The sequence below is a fragment of the Volvox carteri genome, assembly GCF_000143455.1.
Source record: "Volvox carteri f. nagariensis unplaced genomic scaffold VOLCAscaffold_3, whole genome shotgun sequence".
NCBI classification, from domain to species: Eukaryota; Viridiplantae; Chlorophyta; class Chlorophyceae; order Chlamydomonadales; family Volvocaceae; genus Volvox; species Volvox carteri.
This window is the reverse complement of record NW_003307546.1, coordinates 2003302-2024190: the sequence shown is the minus strand read 5'-3', so window position 1 is coordinate 2024190 and position 20889 is coordinate 2003302. Positions and strand designations below refer to the sequence as shown.

Here is a 20889-nt window from a genome sequence, read left to right as displayed (position 1 = left end):
AATCTTCCAATACCAAACGGTATTTATCAATACCACCTTTATCGTTGGATAATTTCCTTTTTCGCAACTGCTTGCCAACTGCAAGCTTTGTTACAATGCAAGTGGGCCGCGATGAACACTCAGTGCATTACATGACAAATACTGCTGTAAATCTGCAGTTCAGCCCTGGATGTCCAAGTAATTTTGCGTGTTACATGGGAACGTTGCTTCGGATGACGTCAAGAGATCAGAAGCTTTATGGCCAAAAGGTATCTATCCACCAAGCTCATACTATATATTTTATATATGGTGGTGTGGGTTCATGTGGCAATATAGCAGATCCTTGCCCCGCCGCTATGTGGAAGCGCTATTTAGGCTTGCCATGCGTGTAGCGATGTATCCCGCACGCAAGGGCCATAAAATGACTGCCTGAAGTTCTCGCGAGGTTGCAAGGGTGGTACAATAGCGTAGTGGGAAAGCCCCATACGTCACTCAAGAAAATAAGTTATTTTTAGCGTGACGGGGCAGACGCTCAATGGCGTCAGCATGAAGGACACACGGTCTCTGTCGACCTACGTGCTTTATATAAAGTTCAGGCTTTCTTGGCGCACCATGAGCTAGATGTAGCAGCAGGACGCCGAGGTAGCAGCGTGCTGCTGTGGCTAGGTCTACCTTATGGTCTGGTAACTCCTAGCTGCCGGCAACCCAGCACGTGCAACGGTTTATCTACGTGTGCTATAAAATTAACATTGACAAGGTTGAACATTAGCAGGCCAACATAGAGAGAGCTGTAAGATGGCTTCAGTAGTTTCTGGGCCATTAAAAAACTCCTACGAGCCACCAAGCTGGTGGATTTGCACCATACTGGAACCCCTTCCTAAGTTCCGACTGACCGAGTCTCCTTCATCCAGTTTCGACCTTTTCCTTACTTGTACATGGTAACTGTTGCCAGAGGCGGAGTACGGGATGAGTTGTCGATAGGGATACAAGTAGCAGCAAAGAAGAAGGCAAAAAATATTCACTAATACCACTTTCTGGGTGCTTGCTTTTAATCTCGATTCCAGTTGGGCTATGATTTTTTTTATATGGCTCTCCTGATAATGACAAGCAGAAGGAGATGGTAAGGATAATGTATGTACATGTGCCGGCTGCATGAATGTAAGCACTCAGCGTCAAACGCGTGTCGGTGGATATCTCCTGCTCCAGTACCCATACAGCAAAGCAAGTTCGCCATTGTCAAAGAGATGTCCAGTGGTTTCCTGGTTGTTCCGGAGGGAGTCGCTATGCCCGGAATAATCGTAGCCGTGCCAATCCCTCATTGATGTACAGTTGACGTTAGAATGCACTGTTGTTCCTTAAAGCAAAAGGGTGTTTTTATCAAGTGCAGCTCCACTGGCACCCTATAGAACAGTAAGCTCAGTCTTCAAGTTACTGATTTGTTTACAAAAAAATCCTAAAGATCAACACGAACCCAAAAATTGGGTACTTTGCCATAATTGTATAAGTTTTTATCTCCTATGCTTACCCAAGTTATCCACAAGCGAAATCCACCATTACCAAATCCGTATTAAACAATGCGACAATCACAAAGGAAACCTGTATTTTGCATACTTACTGAATTTGTTAATTAAGAAATTAATAAAAAAAATATTTTTTAGGAAGAACTTCTTCCGAAAGATACCTAAGGTCGAAGCAATTTTCGCTGCTTTGGTTCATCAATTTCCTTCATAAACGGGCTCCAGGGTTTGAGGACTGTTCCGACATCCAGGACTGCGAAGGACCTCTTGATTGAAGGCAGCAATATCCGCTAAAGTTGTGGCGCGAAACTGGTTGTGGTTTCTTTCGGCACGTCGCATTCCCTCCAGAGACTACTCATTTTACTCAATTCGACCGTAGGATCTGGACGCGACATAAATGGACGATGTGGGTGATCGGTCCTAAACATCCTAGCGTTGCCTACTGCTAGGACGCTCTCAGGTCGCAGCAGAAGGATGTCGACTGCCTCCATATAATTAATATCAACTGTTCTGTCCACTTAATTAACTCCATTGGGCTCAAAGTTCATGCGCTGGCCTCGTACCATATCGAGTGCTGCCTATCCCTAACAAGCCTTAGGGTGCCCCTCTACCAGGGGAGAGCAGGGAATTGCCTCGGGAAGGAGGCCACTGGTGAAGCTTAACCACCCTGTAACAACATCAACATCAACAAAGTGCCCATGCTTAAGTGCCGTTTGCGGGCACGCAGGCATTGTGGTGTGCCGCCCTCAGCAGAGCGACTCGATGCAGTATGAATCGTTGCAGTCTGGTGTACTGACAGCTTTGATAGTATGAGGATAACACTATAACACATTCCGGTCCCTAGGTTTCTTCCCACAGAAGCTCGGATGGAAGCGCGTGGGGGTTTCCGTGCGAGAACGTTTAAGAATTTGGCGCCAATGGGTTGGGGGATGAGGAGTCAGGATATTGCGGGTCGTTTTTGCAATAAACTGCGGATATTCCAGCCACAACTCCCACAACCAGCTCTACTCCCGCAGCAGAAGGTCCAACTTTATGCAAAACAGCACCCGCTGGTGCGCCAGTGGGTACCTACGAGTTTAGATGCTAGCTTCTCGCTGTGCGGAAAACTTATTTCGTGGCCAATCACTGTCCCGCCCACGCAAAGCCAGAATGTTCGCCACGATCGTGCGCTATGCAAGCCTCATGCCAACGGTCCGTTCATGCCGGGTCCTAGTGTGATTCCGCTTTACGCTTCCGTGAGCTGCTGTCGCCCAGCAGGTGGTTCACTGCATCGCTGCCATACGGCCTTGGCCTCTTGCACGTTTGGTCCGTTGCCCCCTTCCTCCAGTTGCACCTCCATCTGTTGCCACACCCATGCCGCCATCCGCTGCCATGTCTGGCCCAGCATCCGGCTGCCCCTCAGCCGCTCCAGCCGCCACTGCCGTCGCGCCGTTTCGGGACCTGCAATATGCGGCGCGCTAATGAACCAGCTTGACGTGGAAATACTAGCCAGCGTTTAAAGTAAGTCCGTATCACTGGTGGATGTGGGGCTGGGCGGCAATCTAAAGACGCGCATCCAGGCACCGGTTGGGCCCACGCGAGCAGTCCTATGCTCACCTCTTCGGTCCGCGACCTCCCTTGCCCTTGCTGGCCCCTGTGCCTGCGGCATGGGGCTGGTCCCCTGCAAGCGCCGCAATCTCCCGCTCCAACTGCTGCAGCTCCACAGCAGTACTGGCGCGGGCCTCTTCCATTCGTTGCGCTGCTACGTCTGCCCGCTTTAGCGCTTGCGCCTCAGCTGATGATGCACCCTCTACCGCGTCCAGTGCCGCCGCCAGGGCCTCCACGTCCGATATCTGCTGTGAAAGCTGCTTCACCAATCCTGCCTGTACATCAAGCAAAACAAAGGAAAATGGAATGCTCGAGGTGCATAGCCGAAATGGCCACGCATATTTTGCATATTTTCTATCTTGGGTGGCTAAGAAGAGCGGCGATAAATGTATGCCACGGGCATCATACATTTCCAGCTGCCGCAAACGGTACTGCACTGGCACACGGCTCCTGCGCGCCACCTACACGTGCACTCTGTCTCTTCCTCGAGACCGACCTGACCTGGGCAATATACACCGTGGGCTTCGCATACAGCTACGCGTGTTCACAACATGGCACAAACTTACGCCACAAGGACGATGCACGGCCTGCACCCTGCAACAAACAGCAATCCACACCAGAAAGCATCGCAGCTGAAGTAATCCCCAGAGCGTCCAATCCATAATGACTCCTCCCGCATTGTTTTAACCAGGCTTCCCAAATCTTTTATGTTCTCGATTAATACAAGTATCGCATCACTCTCCGCAGCCGGTTCGGGCCCAATTTACATGGCTTGAACTTATATCATGAAGCAGCCGCATTGCATAACCATACGTGGCTTGTTGCATCGCAGCCCCCTCTTGCATCACATCAGCGTGGCGTGCAATTACACATCTTTGACCGCATTCAAAGCAGGATCCTGGCCTCCATTCGCCCGCTCCCTTGAGGCCCATCCCCCGCTATCATTCGGTTGCCTGCTACCGTTATCCCTTTTTTCCCATCTGCCTCTCCAGCTCGCGTGGTAGTCTTGCCTTTTGCAAGCCCTTCGCCCTGTCTTAGGCTATCACACGTTACCTCTCCAACCACTCCCCAGGGCGTATAAAATCCACTAATCCGCATTCTATCTTTGCTTCATTGCATCTAGCCCGGGTTTCTGCATGCTTCGCATCCTTCGTATGATCCAACGACGAGACGAACAGGAATCTTCTGGGTTAAGTGTCGGTTTCCGGTGTTTTGTCCCCGGTTGGGTCATCACGCCGGGTGTAGCAACGAGCATATCGCACGCCCCGCATATTTGCCTGGATGACGAGGCCTGCCTTGCTGCGGACAACGCCCCGCAGCCGTACAGCAACAAAGGAGCGAGAAGCCTAGCAGCATGCAGTACCTCCGCAGGCTTCCCTAAGTTCGGCCAATGTTTTAATTCACGCTTTAGCTCCTCCGCTTTTTGCCCGTCCTCACACGCGTGCATGCTATTTGCCTATGACCTTGCCTTGCATGAGATGGCAGGCTCTTATGAAGACTCCAGAATCACCACACCCTAGGGGTTTCCCGCGCCTGCCATGAGCACACTCACTTGGCTGCCCTGTGCCGCTCCAAAGCGGACCACCGCGTCCTCCAGTGCCGCCACGCGGAAGCCGCTGCCCACCACGACACCGCGCCCGCTGAGCTTGCCGCCATCCAAGGTGTAGATGTCGCCGAGCCCGGCGCAGCCTAGCGCCTAACCATAGGAAGGCACCCGTGCAAGAGACAGCCTCATGGAAAACGTTATGCAGCAAAAGTCGGCCCATACAATGTCATGACATGTACTCGTAGCGTGGGCCGTGACAAGGCGGGGTCATTGCACCAAGCTGTCCGTGGGCGCGCGCAATGCTGCACAGCGCAGGCCAAAGCCTTCACGCACGAGGCCGCCCCCGGGCATTAGACCACCTTCCATCCCACCTACCTGTACCACATATGTACGATAAGCAGCTGCCTGGTCCAGTGTCTCGAACACCAGGGTGCGCCCCAGCTGGCTGTAGAAGATGGTGGAGCGGTGGCCCGGGATAATGGGCCGCACCAGGTTGACAGCGTACCCCAGGCAGCCGTGCGGCCATTCGTCGGCAGCTGGTCCCGTGGCCGCCGCTGCCCGAACCCGATCTGCACCGGGAAACGTTGAAACAGGAGTTACAAGCACAAAATATAGGTGCACTACGCAGGGCGGGCTTGCATCTGGGGTCGACACGGCCGCCGGACGCAGTCATGCACGTGGCGTTTGCACAGCTGCTGAACGTACCTGGGTTTGCAGACATCAGCATGCGTGTGTGCGGGAGCAGCATGGGCAGTGTAGGGTCCGCTCCGTCGCAGCCCGCCGCTTGAAGAGCCCGGGCCTCCGGGCTGACGTTGCGCATGGCCGCCACCATTTCTGCTGCCTGGCGGCCACCGTCTCCCGTGAAGCCCTACGCCGCGACGGCCACCCAGAAGAATGCTTGGGCAGTTAGGCTTCATGCAAGCTGCTTACGAGAGCTTGTGTACGATAACCGAAGCCAAAGCGCGGCGAGGACTGCTGATCCTGGCGCAGCGCGACATGGGCAGGCCCCCAGCGGAATCCCTACGTACCTGCACCATGTTGATCGCCAGCATTGAGGGCAGCTGGTTGCGGTTGGCCGTGAGCATCTCACGAAGCCGTTTGATGCATTCATACGTGCGAACCACCAGGATCTGCACGTCACAAGCAGGGAAGTGCAGCGCACGTTTCACATAGGTACAGAGTACGTGCTTGAATGGCATGCCGTAAGTGCCCTAACTACTGCACGTCTCTCACATTGCCTACAGCCCCGTTTGGGCAATACATAATAAGTAGACAGCACGGAGGGGAGATACGTAGTTGGACTACTCCGGAAAGGCTGAAGGCCACCCACTTGCAACGTTGAGGCGAAAGCAGCGGACAGCAGAGCGCAAAGGTGTGGATTGTCCACTGTTGCCAGCTGTGCGATGACGCCCACCACTTCACCTTGGCCCTCCGGGGCGGTCAGGCAGCGATTCAACGCCATCACCACGCCGCTGGTGCTTGGGCCGTACCTGCAACGGTAATCAGCACATGTCACACGGCTGATGTACGCCTCGTCTTTAAAATGGAGCTGGTTTGCGCACGGCTTTGCACGCAACTAAGCGTGGAGAGGATCAGTATCCCCGGCATGCATGCGCGGCACATCCAGTGATACACGGCTCACCTAGCGTTCATGGCGTCCTTGCGCTGTTGCGAAGCAGATGTTGCACGTTGGTGCTGTTCTCGCAGGCGCTGGAGGAGCTCCTGCGCCTCCGCAGAGCTCTGCGGGGCACCAGCCATCCCCCGGCCTGCAGTTGCGATCAGCAGGGTGTCGTTCGCGACGCAAAGAACGGTACATAACATGTCTCCATACCCACTCGCAACTCAGCAGGAAGCCCAAGCAACGATTTTTGCATTGAAGTATACAGACGAAGGAAAAACAGTACGTAGGTATTGACCCACAGCCTACCTGCCCGCCGCACAATGTGCTCCACCGCCTTCTGCGCTTGGCGCACAGCTTGTTGTGCAGCATCTAGGGCCCTGCAACGTCATCCACCGTGAAGGCCAGGGTCACGCGGCCTGAGTCAGCGATACCAGACAGTCCGTTGCCAACGGCCATATACCGGGTCGAGCCTCACATGAACCCCAAATGCTATTCCCTCACGTACAAAAGTCCTGGCTCCGATAACAAGGAGCGTGTGAAGAGTTGAGCACCAATGAAGCACATAAGTCACATGTGGTGCGTTAGTGGACTACCACCTGTGTGCAGCGGCCTTGGCTTCCTCCTCACGCGCCACCGCAGCCGCCAGCTCGTCCCGCGCCGCGCATAGGCGCTGCAATGTTGCAGCGCGGGCTGCATCATCCGAGAACACGACGGACCCCGCCCAGCAGCAAACCCAGCCGCCGTTGCCGCCCGCCGAGACACCACCGCCCACGTTGAGAGCGGCAAGTAGACGCAGTTCAAGGTGCAGAGCCTAAATCGGCAAAGTAAGCAAATGGGGGTTCTCAGCGCAAACCCCAATGATTTGCCGAATGATTCGCACAAACAATAGGTTAGTGAGTTTCGCCAGTTGGCCATTGATCCTTATAGTTACGTGGATAGGAATGGGATTCAGGAATGTCCTGAGGCCAACTCAATAATGGGGACGCCGTGGACTCAGCATCCACTTCTGTGACGCGGTACGGAAAAGACGCAAAGCAGTTGCAAGGAGCCAGTGCCAAACCGAAACTAGGCCTGGGCCCCTGCCCTCTCCCTTCACCTCACCAGGCCTGCACCGTCGCCGTCGCCGCAGCTGTCGCGGCGGGCGGAGCCCACCCTACCAGTTCCCTCCATCACAGAGAGCTCCTTGAAGAAGGCACGGCCGCGCGAGTCCGTCAGCGCCTCCAACACATATGGCATGTCACCACTGGCGCCCTGCAGTAATCGGACAGGTATTGCCTATCATCCTCAGCATATGCTGGCCACACCCCCAAAATGCAACCTTACCAATCGCCATAAACGCAAAGGGAGAGGGTTGGAACAGGTAAAGCCCTTAGGCCAGGTAGTTCCCGCGGACGATCTCAGTCCGTTAGGACGCGATGCACGTTCGTGATGACTCACCTGCAGTGCCGGCAGCTCTGCCCCCGCTGCAAGCGCCTTGGGTGCAAGCCCCGGCCCGCCGTCACATCCATTATTGGGCAGAGCATCCTCTTCGCTGGGCCACCCAAGCACCCATCGCACGGATACCCCGTCCAGTGCCACTGCGTTCCCATATTCATCCCGCAGCTGCACGGCGACGGAGGATAGCAGCGTGCGGCCGCGACAGTCGCTGCCGTTGGTGATAGTGATAGGGCCTGCGGCAGCGGCGCAAGGATCCTGCTCCAGATTAGCCCGCACGGGCGGTCCAGGAAGCAGCTCAACTGTGTGGCTGACGCTGCGGACGTTCTGTTCGGCCTTCGTCAGCGCCCTGCACGATCAACATGTATGCAGGGCGGAGGGATAACTAACGCCAATGACCTGAGGAGGCTGATCCGGGACTAGGTTTGGGACCGTCCAGGCTAATTACGGCTTTGAACTGCCGTTTGCCGTTGCCATCGCCCAAGGAGTCCCAAGGAACTGCCGCTTGTGTTGCAAGTTCGCCAGGGCAATCGACCCCACGTCATAAGGGTACCCGTGATAGTCACAAAGGGCTGTCAGTCATTCTGCAACATGACTCTCCATCCCCACCTCGCCAGCTCCGGCCGGAGCTCCACGTACTCCGCCGTCACCGAGTACTCGCCCGCCACCAGCAGCGGCCCCGGCGTGGTAAAGGTCCACAGCGACCGGCTATTCAGCGAAGCCCCATCTTCAGGCGGATGTGGCAGCAACACAACTGTACATGCGGCAGCACTATTGCCCCCAGTGCCTCCCCCGGCTGCCGCCGCTGCCGCTTCGGGGTCACCCCTGGCAGCTGCGGCGGCCCCGGCCGATGGGGCTTTAACCCGCAGAGACAGCCCTGCTCGCGCAACCTCAAAGGGTAGCGGCCCGCCGTCCTCGGTGGTGACCTCCACCTGCAGGTCCAGGTACGCCCCTGGCTCCAGCGGCTCCTCGGGAAGGCTACACGGCGCGATTGCCACGTGGCGCACAACGTTCAGAGCGACGACCTGTGGACGAAAAATGCATGTGCCGCACCGCAGCAGTGTTTCAGGGATGTAAGAAGCAGAAGACGGCAGGGGAAAAGAAGTCGGCAGCGTTTGGACGCATTCTATTCGTGGGAAGGTTGATGCCACCTTTTTGGGAAGAGATGCATGCAACCCTGAAAGGAAAACTGCAATGGACAAGGGCTATCAAAGGATTTTAGGAGGCAGAGAGCTTAGAGGCAAGCATGCTCTCGAACTGGAATGTCGCCTCATTATCCGGCATACCGCGAGCGATGACAAGGGCCCACGTTTGGCCCTGAAGAACGGCCTACAATGTGGTCTCTCAGCATGGATTCAAAATCCTCACCTCGACCGTCAGCACGGCCTCCCGCAACGCCACCTTGCGCGAGGCAGAACCCACGCGAAGGGAATACGCGCCCGGACTTCCCTCCACCTTCACTTCCCGAAAGCAGGTGCAGCCCTTAGTCACCTGTGTTCAAGGCAGCGCCGTATTTAGAACCCTCATGATGGCCTGACGCAGCTTCCCATGTGCCATGCAGTTGTCCGCGCGGGGTTTTGCGGCCGCTGCCACGCCAGGCTCAACACCTTACACCTCAGCGCCGTTCCGTACAGTCGGCACGCATTTCAATAAGGATACATACCCCTTTGCCTAATACCTGGCTGGTAAGCTACGCGAGCAAGTGCTCCAAGCTATAAACAACGAAAACCCTTCCGCACTTGATGAATTCAACAACCTTTCAGCTTGCCTTTGCTTTGTTGCTCCCAGCGACCGTGACCTTGGCGGCGTTTCCCGAGCCGTCCGTGGCAATGGCGCTGGACTGCAGTGTCAGCTCTAAGTTTGAGCCCTGCTCCTTGCTTCCCCGGCCTCCTAAGGCCAGATTCTCTACCAGGTTCCCCCAATCGTCCGTGACACGAACTCGGAGATCGCCCAGGCACCCCCGTGTACCGCATTGCAGTAGCTGTGGCCCGTCGAAGGCAATAGTCGTTGGTTGCCCTGCACAAACAAGGAATCCAGGCAGGAACCGGAGTAATACTTATAAGGTGACCAAACAGGGTGTGTGCGCATCATGAACGCGTCGAGCCGGGAATGCGTGCATAGGTGGGATTGTGGAACAAAACATCGCGGAATGAATATCGTGCGGGCGCCCCGGGGGAACTGTGTGAAGCACCTTTTCACTTTGCACGGGCCCGAGTCCATCCAACGATGCCCAGTGCACTTGTGCCATTCCGCGGTTGCGCCATGCCGGGGAGGGGGGTTACGAACCCCATTTGGCTGCGAACCCACCAGCGTGTAGCTCCACCGGCAGTTCATCGGGCTGCAGCAGGGACGCGCCGTCAGGACCTTGCATGTCACGCACCACGAGCTTCACGGGGCCCACGCTGCCTCCGAGCGCCATCCTCACCCGGTAAACTTCGCAGCCAGTTTGCTGCAGACGGGATTGCACCACAGGCACCTTTTAGGTAATCGGATCACGTGGCGGCGCCACGTGCGCAGCAGCGTGCGGCTAACAGGCCAGGCGACGAGCGTGGAGACAACGAAACAAAGTTTGTAAATGGCATAGCTTTAGCAATCCTGCACCGCACGTAAGCCGCTGTGGGCCAGTGGTCAAGTATCGGAGACTTACCTGTGACAAGTCCCAGCCGCAGACCCAGTCTGCCGTGTCGTAGAGCAGCGGCGCGTCGCCCTGCTCTCTGGTGGGCACCACAACGGGCGTGGGTCTGGGTCCGGGCCCCGTCCAGGTGAGGCACCTGCAAGGGGAATTGGATGCCAGTAGACACCAAGCCTTTTGGTGCATTGATGCATGAACTGCAACCGGCCTTGGCCACGTCAATGCACGTGCTGTCTTCCCAATGCAAGCAAGATTTCAACCACGCTGACGTTATGAAACCTTTGCCTGCCGTAGCGGGTCCTGTCCTTTCGTCTCTTTGCTATGCAGCACTCTCAGGCCCAGCTAGGGCCACGCTAGAAGCCCAGCTGCAGTAATGCTACCCACCGATTGCCGTGGGCGTCATGCGCCTCCACCTCCAAGCACACGAGTGCACCACACGCAACGAAGCCTAGGTTCTCGGTAGCCTGGCTGGTGGTGGCCCCGGGACCGCCACCCCCTCCGTTGGCGACCCCGCCGCTCTCCACCAGACTGACGCCCCAAGAGACAGGTGGACCGGCGACTACCAGCACCTCTAACGATGTCTCGAGTGTCACACCGGATAGCAGCGGGCCATCACCAACAAATCTGACCCAAGCCCCTTGCGGCTCGGGCCCCACCTGGGCCAGGTACCAAAGACAGCGGGAGGTGTTCGAGGAGTTACGGGAAGGTTGGATAGTGGAAGCGTGCGTCCAGTCGCGGCGTAGGAATTGCTATGTATCCGGGGACAGTCTGCGTGTTGTTGTGTGACGCCCATGCACCATATTGGTGAAGCTGTGATGGAAAGGAATATAGGGCAGCAATATATGGGCAGCAAATGCTGTAGCTGAGAGATGCGGTAACTACGGTAGCCGTGGCGGCACACCTGATCTCGCACAGCCAGCGGCGGCAGCTCCAGCCTTGACCCTTCCTCCGTCACCTTGACCTTTTTGCTACCTTTGCTCCATGACACTTGCAGCTTGCCTGCACGCATAGCAGGTAGCGTAGAAATGAGGATGCCCAAACCCCGCCAACTATGAAAGCCGTCCATCTTACATCCCGGCATGAAACGCATCAGCGTCCGCATGTACCCCAGCAACCCCACCGTCACAAATCTGCTACATATGCACCACACTAAATTAGAGCAAAAGCGAAGGTAATACGCTTGCTTACCTTTAAAACCAGGTACCGCGGGCCGACCACCCTCATCCAACAGGGTTAGCAACAAGCCGCGAAGCTGGGAGCCCGCGGACACGTTCCGCAACACTGCCACTAGCCCGTCGCCAGTCGCACTGGGGCCCACCTCACAAGGCTGCGCGCCGTATAAGGACAAGGTTTTCGAATGAGCACAGCACGGAATGAAAGGCAAAAGGCACAAGACCGTTGGCGGAAAGAGCTTCAGTCACATCCATTTTAGAGAGCATGTCGAGGACATGCGTGTCCGCTGCCATTGCCATACGCCATGGCCCCTCAGGTCGCATCCAGCATGCTAGGGTCAGAGGTTCTAGACGAGAATATTTGCCAATTGCGAGGCCCAACACGCGAGGCCCATACGCACCTCCCCATTGTATAACAGCTGTAGGCCCGCGGGCAGCGTGCACGGCTGCACCACGAGGGGTAGCAGCAATTGCGACCAGCCCACAATACCTCCCGAAGGGCAGGCACCACCCGCAGTGGCGGCGACCGCCTCGGCCTCCACTGCGCTTGCCTGTGCCAGCTCAAGCGCAGCCCGCGGGCCGCTGCCCCGGGCAGTGCAACGTATGCTCAGCCTCATGTCCTGCAAAGGGCACATTGCACTGCGTTGAAATGCATGGGGCATTCATTTAGGATTACATGTCCACCGGTGGCAGACCTGCCCTACAAGAACTCGCCACGAAGGTAGTTGAGGCTGGCAAGAGCTGTGTCAAAAGACCCGGTGACTGTTTTGAATTTGAAAAATAAACACAAATGCAAATTGACGCACCTGACGGGCGCCGATGTGTGATGCATCGGGTGCGGCCACCTTCACACCCTGCACAGTTGCAACTCCACCCGCGTCGATGTCGAAGGGTGCCGGGCTGGGCTGCAGCATAGGGCCCTCAAGCTCTAGACTTGCCGGAAGGTCTGCCGAGGGCCCGCTGGCATTGCCCCAGGCATCGAGCACCAGCACCTATGGGAGAAAGGTAACTGGGTGTGATGGCATAGCGTATGTACACCCACCCGCATTAATGCACCTTTGCCTACTTGCTAACATCCTTCTCCGTACTCACTAAACGGGGCCAGGCTACATATTTTGACTCCGGGGCACGGCAGACAGAAACTGATAAGCTCTACTAGGCATAATCTGGCGCTGCCAAAATTACCCAAAGCCAGCCTGAGCCAGTTGTGTATCTCTACCCATTCGTGTACCTGGAAGACGGGCAAGGCTTCACCGTTCATGACACAGACGGGCTGGAGGACCTGCAGGTTGGCCGCTGGTTCCGAGCTCTCTGCGTCTGCGGAGAAGGGGTTGCCCGTCATGAGTCGCAGCGCCGCGGGAGGTCCAGGTCGCAGCTTCAGGGGTAGGACCTGCACCGGCATACAACATGACACCACCTACAGTATATACAGGTCCAGAGTCAATGTGAACGTAAGCGTTTGCGCGTTGCTGCAAGGAGTACAAGTATGCATCTGTATCATGCATTGCCAGGCGTAATATAGAGCTGTATCGCCCGGGCAGACCGCACCTGGCTTGGCATGTCGGGCATTGAGACACGCAGCTGCAAGCTGACTTCGGGTGCCCTTGGCCCGGCCGCTTCCTGGCCACCATTTGGTGTGCGATCGAGGCTGTGAGGTGCCTGCTGTGCCTCTCCACCCCTCCCAGATCCGCCAAAGAGTCTCATGCCTCGGTTGCCGGGCCTTCCCCCCGTTAGCCGCAAGCCTTGGAGCAGGAGCCCCTCCTCCGTTGGCACCTGCCCAAGGAGCAGAGAAAATTGGAGGCGATGCAACGATAAATGAAACGTGTCGTGACCTGTGTAACACAAAAGGAAGCTATCCACGCGAAGCCCTTACCGCCTGCCAATCAATTTGGACTTCCTCGAGGGAGCCAGGTGTCGCTTCCTCACTGGCGCCGTCGCCGGTGTCCGCACTGGCCAGCTGCACCTCAACGGTAGCGCCAGGATGGCCTGCCATAGCATGATTCGGGAGTGCTGCTTAAGCATCTCCCAAGGTAGCGCGATTTCCATAACATAAAAAACCGAGATGGTTACAGGTTGCTCCGATGACAGACAGGCATTTGGAGGTACAGTGCCCAGGATTGGATCAAGCGCCTGGTGTACATTCGACGGCAAACCGTGCAGCGCAAAGCCATGCTCACCTCCGCCTGGCCCCACGGCTTGCGTGACCGCATTGTTTTGCGCATCGAAGCACACGAGCTGCAGGGATGGAAGCGTCTCGCCGAGCGCAATTGCCTTGGTTGCAAGCACGGCTCGCGCCTCGCCCTGCTCGCCAGGATGAAAAGGCAAGGGCAGGTAGCTTTCATCCACCATGCTGACGTGCCATTACTGAACTTGGGAAACGTGGGGCGCTCTCGCCCAGAGACCACTTACCCGCAACTCAAAGCGCACGGCTGGCCCGGCGGTAGCGTAGCAGACGGTACGAGACCAGATGGTCATGGGAGCCCCGCTCGGGTCGCAGCCCGCCGGCAGGTCGGGCAGCATGGAATACTCCAGGAAGTAGGTTCCGGAGCGTGTCAGACCGCCTGCACGGAACCGGGAGGGGATGTAGGAGTGAGTTATGAAGTGCGCTGCGCAAGATAGCGCGGTCAATTACACTGTGGAAGGTAGCTATAAGTGACGACCGCCAGCGCTCATGCGACATACAGGACGACATCGTGCAAGGCATTCGCTCCACGGAGTGTAGTATAGGAGTTGGTGCGCGTGAAACTGTTTCAAGAAGAGGTTCGAGTTGGGCCCATCATGCTGAGACCGCCCTACCGGTAATCCTACTAAACTGGTATAAGTTGTCGACAGGGGTCTTGTTCTCGACCTCAAGCACGAGCTCCCCAACACCCTCTGGAAGGGGCCCGGCGGCTCCTGCCCGGCTGGGCGCTGCTGTAGCACCCGCGGGGTCGGACACGGCCTTGTTCCCGACGTCGGCCTCAGATGACACGCGGCGAGATCGTTTGGACTGGGGCTGCGGCACTTGGTTCTCTTTAACGGCATCGGCAACACCCTGTCCGTCGTCCATCGCAGCTTCTGCTGCCGGATAGTTCTTCTTACGGCGTTTGCGACCTTTTTTGCCAACAGGCTCGGCGGTTTCGCCTGCTGCAGCAGCTGCTGCAGCACCCGACCGGTCGTTAGCGTCCGCAGCAGCAACAGCTTGTGGCTCCAGCTGGCGAGGAGATTAGTGAGGGAATGGATACGGCAGCTCAGCAAAGGCAACTCCGCCAAGTGGATGAACCATTCAATGTGCACGTCCTATCCCCAGCTTGCGACACACCACGGTTTACAGCCCCAGCAGGTTACAAGGGTGGCCCTGACACATGTTTACTGACCTGCTCCCCACGCGCTGCCTCCTGCTCCTCCCCGCCAGCACCGGAAACATATAGCCCGCTGCAATACGCGGATGGCCGCCGTGGACCCAAGTAAACAAGCCGCTGCCGCACGCGGAGCGCGACCTTCTGGCCCTGCGTGTTTCAGGAAGAAGTGTATGCGATCTTGGGTTTCTCTCAGGCTACGCAGCGGCACGATCAAGTGCTCCATATATCATCATCCTAAGATGTTCACAGTTTGTGACAATCATCACCCATCTTGGCGATGCCCACCTGTAAGAATGTCCGGGTCAGGCGCTGCCCCGCGGCGTTGCAGAGCGCCACAGTCGTCTCCGGAAGGACCTCGCCCACTGAGACGTCAACACGTCGGCCTGATGCGAAGCGGATGGGCTCCAACCGCATGGAAGATGGCAGCTGCAACCAGGCAGCAGCACGATCCACACCGGGTTCAATGGGGTCAGGTCGGCGTCCTCAAATCGTTCCACGCAACCACCTTTGAAAGGCAAGCGATTGGGAGCCGTCCTAACCGGTGGAGTGAATTGCTCATTTACACCAGTGCCCACCTTAGCGCGCTCACGCGACGTGAACTCCTCCAGCACAGCTGGCGACACAACTCCCTCGATGCGCCGCAGGTTGAGGGTTGCAGTATGGCGTGGTCCGTGGAGGAAGGCTGGGAGACCACTGAACGTCACAAAGCCGGTTGCGTAGACCCCTTCGGAAGCACCGGCCTGCATGCGGGCCAGCATGAGACCCAGCTGAGCTTGCGGCGGTGCTATAATTGAAGAAAAGTGCAGGAAAAACACTTTGTTAGAGATGCGCAGACCACGGCGGATGCCACATCCGCGTTCCTTGCAAACTTACTTGGGGCACGGCAAAGTACTTGACACGTCCGAGCGCAACTGGTTTCGTGGACAGCCGGACGATGTCACCAGCGCTGATCGTGCGGGTGCCGTCGGAAACCCCCGTGAAGCCAGTCACAGCCTCCCCAAGCTCCTTCCGAACCAGCGCCTGCGATTACGCACGCACCCATACTTACGGGTACAGCAATACACAGGGACGAGCATGACAGGTGCATGATCCGACTTCCAGCCGTTTTGACCACCTTTCATCAAGCACAAGGAACAAAGCTGCCCTTCTCTACAACATGATCAGCCCGTTATAGACCTGAACCCAAACGAAGCAGCACGCATTTCGCCCACACTTTGCTGCGGTCCGACATGAAGTACCTTTAATTCCACGTCCACGGGCCCTTGGAACTGTAAGATGCGGTCCAGGCGGGTGTGGCAGTCGCGCAGCCACTCGCGCAGGCGCTTCTCGATTGCGCGATCAGATGGAATTGCAGTCGCCAGCAGCTCTGGGAGTGGGTCTCGGAAGGTAAGCTTATTGCGTGTGACGCGCCAGGCCGGTCCGAAGAACAGCGCGCCGCTGAGGTACACGGCATTGTACGGCATGAAGCAGCACACGATAGCGGACGGGCAGTCATGTAGTCAGCTACCGGCTGCAAAAGTACACCAACCTTCTTAACTCGCAGCGCATAAGAAATAAAAAGCACTAGAATGCATACGCCAGAGTACAGACCCCGAAAGAAGGCAAGTTAACCTAGAGTTGCTTGCATGCAGCAGCTATTTACTAAATTCGTGTGACATGCATGGCATGCATGCACATTAGGACACATATCCTGACCCGTATATGCGCACCGTATGCGCCCAAAGACCTCATCTGGAAGGTAGTCCTTCCCCGAGGAGCTGCCGCGCATCTTGGATCGCAATGCGTCAATGAAAGGGAGGCTCTCCAAGCCGCTTCCAGGGATTAGGCGGCCCTGCCAGAACGCCTCAAACATGGGCGGGTGGCCTTGCACCGGAGGATGGCCTTCTGCAGGTCGGCCAGGTGTGCGGGGCGGCTGTGACATCCGTCCAAACATGACCACAAGGTTTCCCGCAAACAACGGTTACATTAGTTGCTAAGATGTAACCAATTTACTCCCTATGCCCCGCCCTTACAACTAGCCACAAGAACATAAGAGGTTAGACACCGGCTGTTTCCAAACTCCGCTGAGCCAACTCACCTTCCAGGTCCTCCTCCCGCAGCATGTCCGCGAGCGCACGCTGCATCTGCTCCGGCAGTTGCCCCGTCTGTGTACCGCTCGCGGCCCCTCGCTCTGCGCGTGCCAGCTGCAAGGCACACAATTGCAAGCTGTGAATTCGCTACTGCTTTGGAGGATCAACGTTCAGTGAACGCAAATGAAACCGCTGGCAAGAGGACAGGGCAGGCGTGCCCCTTACCTGTGTGGCCAGAGCTGCCGCGCCGTGTAGTGACAACTGCGTCGGCAGCTCCTGCATGAACTGGGTCAGCACACCCTGCCCACCGGGTCCCGCCGAGCCGCCGCCACCATATGCGGCAGCACCGAGCTCCCGCGGCACCGTCTCAGCGCCGTCCGTGAACGGGAAGTACCACATGACGCCCTCGACAGTCCCTGCCACAACGGGTATATGCCACCTTAGCTCATGTGCAAATGCTTGTATGGTTTCGCCAGCTATCAGGGGAAACGCATAACTGGCAGCCTAGCAGCGGCCGTAACGGCGCGGCTGATGACCACGACCGCTGTACCTAAGGCCTAAGGTGGTGGCTCTATTCATATGTTTGGGGGTATCGGCGCTTCCCCACAGGTTACGTAAGCTCACCATTCAAGCGTGCGCACCTTTGCCGGGCACGTCCACCTCAAACTCCATTCTCGCCTTCGCGGCCCGCACGTATCTGCTCTCCAGGTCGTCGTCAACCTCTGCCAGCGCCCGCCGCCACACTTGCTGCGAGCCCACTAGGTATTCCACAATAATAGTGGGCATCACCTCGCCGCCAGGAAGAACACCTGCGACATGTAGGCTACTGCGTAACCCCAAGGCCAGCGCAGCCTTACAAAACGTCTGAGAGATCTGCCAAAGACCTCCATCGGAGGTTACCCTTGCTTCGCCCTGCCTAGGCGTAGTTAACCATCGTTCGGGTCCCAACAGATATATGCTCGCTCTCAAACCTTCCCCGGAGAGGCAACATGGTTGGTTGAGGTTGAAGGACCTCCATTCCCACGCGGCACAGCCCCATGAAACGTGTTGAATTATAACCCTTCCTCAGCATCGAGCTCCCTGAGCGTCTCTTTCAGCGGACCGCGCACCTGGAGGGCCACTGCCCCCAGCGGCCGTTGAGTGGCTGGCGCCCACGTTGCCTGACGGCCCGTGCAGGTAATAATGGTACAGGTGCGCCAGGTCGCGGCACACCATGGCGCCGCTTTCGCTGTCACGCACTAGGCTCAACACGTCGGCACGCAGGTCCCCTATGGTAACACGAGTGAACGACGTGGCGGCGGGCTCCTCCGCAAGCCATGAGCGAGAAACAGCGAACTGGGACTCCTGCATAGATGAGGAAAGCACGGGCCTTTGTTCAAGGCGGCGTGGGGTTGGCTGATATAGGGATTGTGGAGCTGATGATGGTGCCGGACTCTTGCTTCCTTGCTTGGGAGGCCGGGGAAGATGCACCAAATGTGAAGGAACTATGAATGACAAACAGGACAAACAGGAGAACGCTGGGGCGGACCTCTTGGGAAACCGTGGAAGCATCGCCAGGTTCGCGATGAATCAGGTCCTCCTCATACACGTTCTCGCCGTCCCTGTACCTGCAGGCCACAAGTTTTGAAGTTTTCGTGAGTAAAACGAAGGCATGTACTGGCTTTTTTCTTTAGTACCCAATGAAAAAAGGGGTCAGCGGTGTGGTGCGAGATGCGCGGTGTGGATAGAACCCTACCCATCGTAACCTGCCAAGAGCTTTTCCCGCAAACGGCGGCTCTCCGACCCACTGCAGCTGCGATCACCCGTCCTTTCGCCCCCTGACCGCAAGTGTGGAAAGTCGATCCCTACCACCCGATGCCCCTGGCCGCACCAATCCGAGTCCCGCACCTGCGTTCAAGTTCCGCCCCGGCGATGTGCAGCTCGTGCACAAACTCGCTACCCGCTTGCCGCGTCGCTAACTTGACGGAGCTTCCCATGAAGAAGGCCGCGTTTTTTGAGCCAACACCGAAAAAGGATAGGTCGCCGCTGAGGTAGCGGCCGCCCCCTGCGGTTGACCGGATAAGTGAACTATCTAGTGTCATTTACATGTTTAACGAAGCGCAAGGCTGTTCAAAATCCATTACAATTGAGCACACCGTGCACCTTGACGTGAAACAGCCGGGAGCCACAGCGGACTCCAAATCCGGGGCTCTCTCTAGGGGAGGCCTTCTGCGGTATACGCATGTACGCTTCCATGCGCACCTGCCTGCTCCGAGATCCGCTGTCCTGCGCTGGGAAGCAGTCCGCGGTCCTCCATGGACAGGTTCATGATCGCCCACTCGCCAAGCTCCTTTGATGACATGCCACGCCCATTATCCTACGAGTTGATTGATGTGGCCGTTGCACTGTTCCTTAGTGGGATGTATGACGCGAACCACAACCCCGTTGCACACATGGCGTACACAGGATTGTTTCCTTCTAGCGCTGGCATATCGGCCTGGTCGTACGGAACCCGACCCACAGTATCCAGAGCTTCTCCGGGGTCTCCGCTCCTCACGGACCAAGCCTGAACCATAGGGATCATCCTTGTCAATGCCCTGGCTATGGCCTACCTGGACGCGGATGAGTCCGGCTGTGCCACGCTCGTTCACCACCAGGCTAACAACAATCATCCGCGGCCTCTCAGCGCTGGCAACTGAAGGGTCTGTTGGTAGCTGGGCTTTAGTAGCTCGCAACGAGTTATCAATGAGCTCTGCCAAAGCAAATGCGAATGGATGGTGACCCCGGGCAGAGAAGTACTCGTAGTCGCCCGCCATGGTCAGCGTCTTTGGATGGGGAATGAAACTGATGCGCTCCTGCATTTGCGTACACCACACATAATTCGAGCCGGATTTCAATGCCGCTATAGCTCTCGTTTAATAACGGAAGGTATACGCACGCACAAAGGAACGTACCTTTGCAGGAGGCTTGGAATCACTTCCAAAGGACAAATTCTTGCTGCTGCTCTTAAGGAGTCCAGGAGTGCTGCTTGCAAGCCGTGAGGCCCCGGGCGGGGGCTTGCTCCGACCAGTCGTCCCGGCAGGTTGAGTGCCGGTCATCATCCTGCTACCTGGGCTGCCAAGACAAACTTGCAGCTGTTCGCCTGGCTTTAGCTTTCTAGCTGCTGCATCAGTGTCAACCAAGCGGGCGCTCCCGTTGGCAAGGAAGAACTCCTAAAAGAAAGCATGATGGGTTTAAGAAGGTAAAGTGTTTGCTCATGCATTCTTGAGAACCCTAAGGCTCATCCTAAAGGAGGTGTGAAAGGAAAGCCCAGAAGAATATGGAGACCGGGACAGAAGCACACGACTGCAGCAGCTGAACACGGTTTACCCTTGGCTTCGCCACCCGTACAAAACACAATCCCCACGCTAATCCTCAGTTACCACACAAAGCCCGCGTGTTGTACCTGGGTGTCAAGCTCAGGCTGGAAAGCCTGCTTCACGTTAAGAATTAGGGAGCGAAGGTCAGCGAAAGGCACAGGTAGCCTCGCCTGCCGCCGGCCCCCAAAACCATCCTTTAATAAGACTGTGAGATTCTCTGCGTCCGATGCAAGACACAACCATCCGCGTTACGGAAGGAAGTTGGTTGCTAGGCAGCCGTAATCGGAGAAGCGCCGAGGTAAACGCGGATTTAGAGCCCATACTCTATAACGACGGACAGGCAATCGGCATGTTGCAGAGTCCGACATACCTGATTCCTGATTCATTTGGACCAGAAGTCAGAGGAAAGTTATCTCTCTGGTTGTCCTGTGCGCTACCGACGTGTATAATAATACAGCCATTGCAGGACCTACGTCATAACGCTCAGTCTATGCTTTGCCAAAATGCTATTTGCATGTTTACACAAAAAGGATTTGCAGGCTACTGTCCACCATAATGCCGGCTGTCATCTAGCAATAGAAAGGTCGCGACTTAATAATTGCTATTAAAGCCAAAGGAAGACAGCACAGCGACCATTGCATTTCCGAAGCTTG

General features: G+C 56.6%; 1 protein-coding gene across 1 annotated transcript; it reads right to left on the bottom strand.

The window, feature by feature from the left end:
* Positions 1–2758: 2758 nt before the first annotated feature.
* Positions 2759–20622, bottom strand: VOLCADRAFT_86759 (uncharacterized protein; the record flags this gene model as incomplete). The annotated part of the gene is made up of 45 exons (XM_002946406.1): positions 2759–2936; positions 3093–3358; positions 3585–3617; positions 4636–4779; positions 5005–5198; positions 5335–5497; positions 5658–5759; positions 5960–6119; positions 6272–6395; positions 6557–6627; positions 6847–7061; positions 7352–7501; positions 7688–8033; positions 8294–8709; positions 9053–9175; positions 9483–9700; positions 9992–10133; positions 10332–10455; positions 10701–10972; positions 11218–11315; positions 11505–11643; positions 11890–12108; positions 12295–12480; positions 12720–12878; positions 13037–13261; positions 13362–13474; positions 13666–13789; positions 13898–14049; positions 14285–14681; positions 14845–14976; positions 15115–15255; positions 15405–15569; positions 15703–15849; positions 16068–16266; positions 16539–16713; positions 16907–17012; positions 17124–17314; positions 17540–17707; positions 18008–18242; positions 18427–18505; positions 18786–18942; positions 19140–19254; positions 19490–19732; positions 19832–20040; positions 20607–20622. 45 exons carry the CDS (start codon positions 20620–20622, stop codon positions 2759–2761), a joined length of 7731 nt encoding a protein of 2576 aa, XP_002946452.1.
* Positions 20623–20889: the final 267 nt, after the last annotated feature.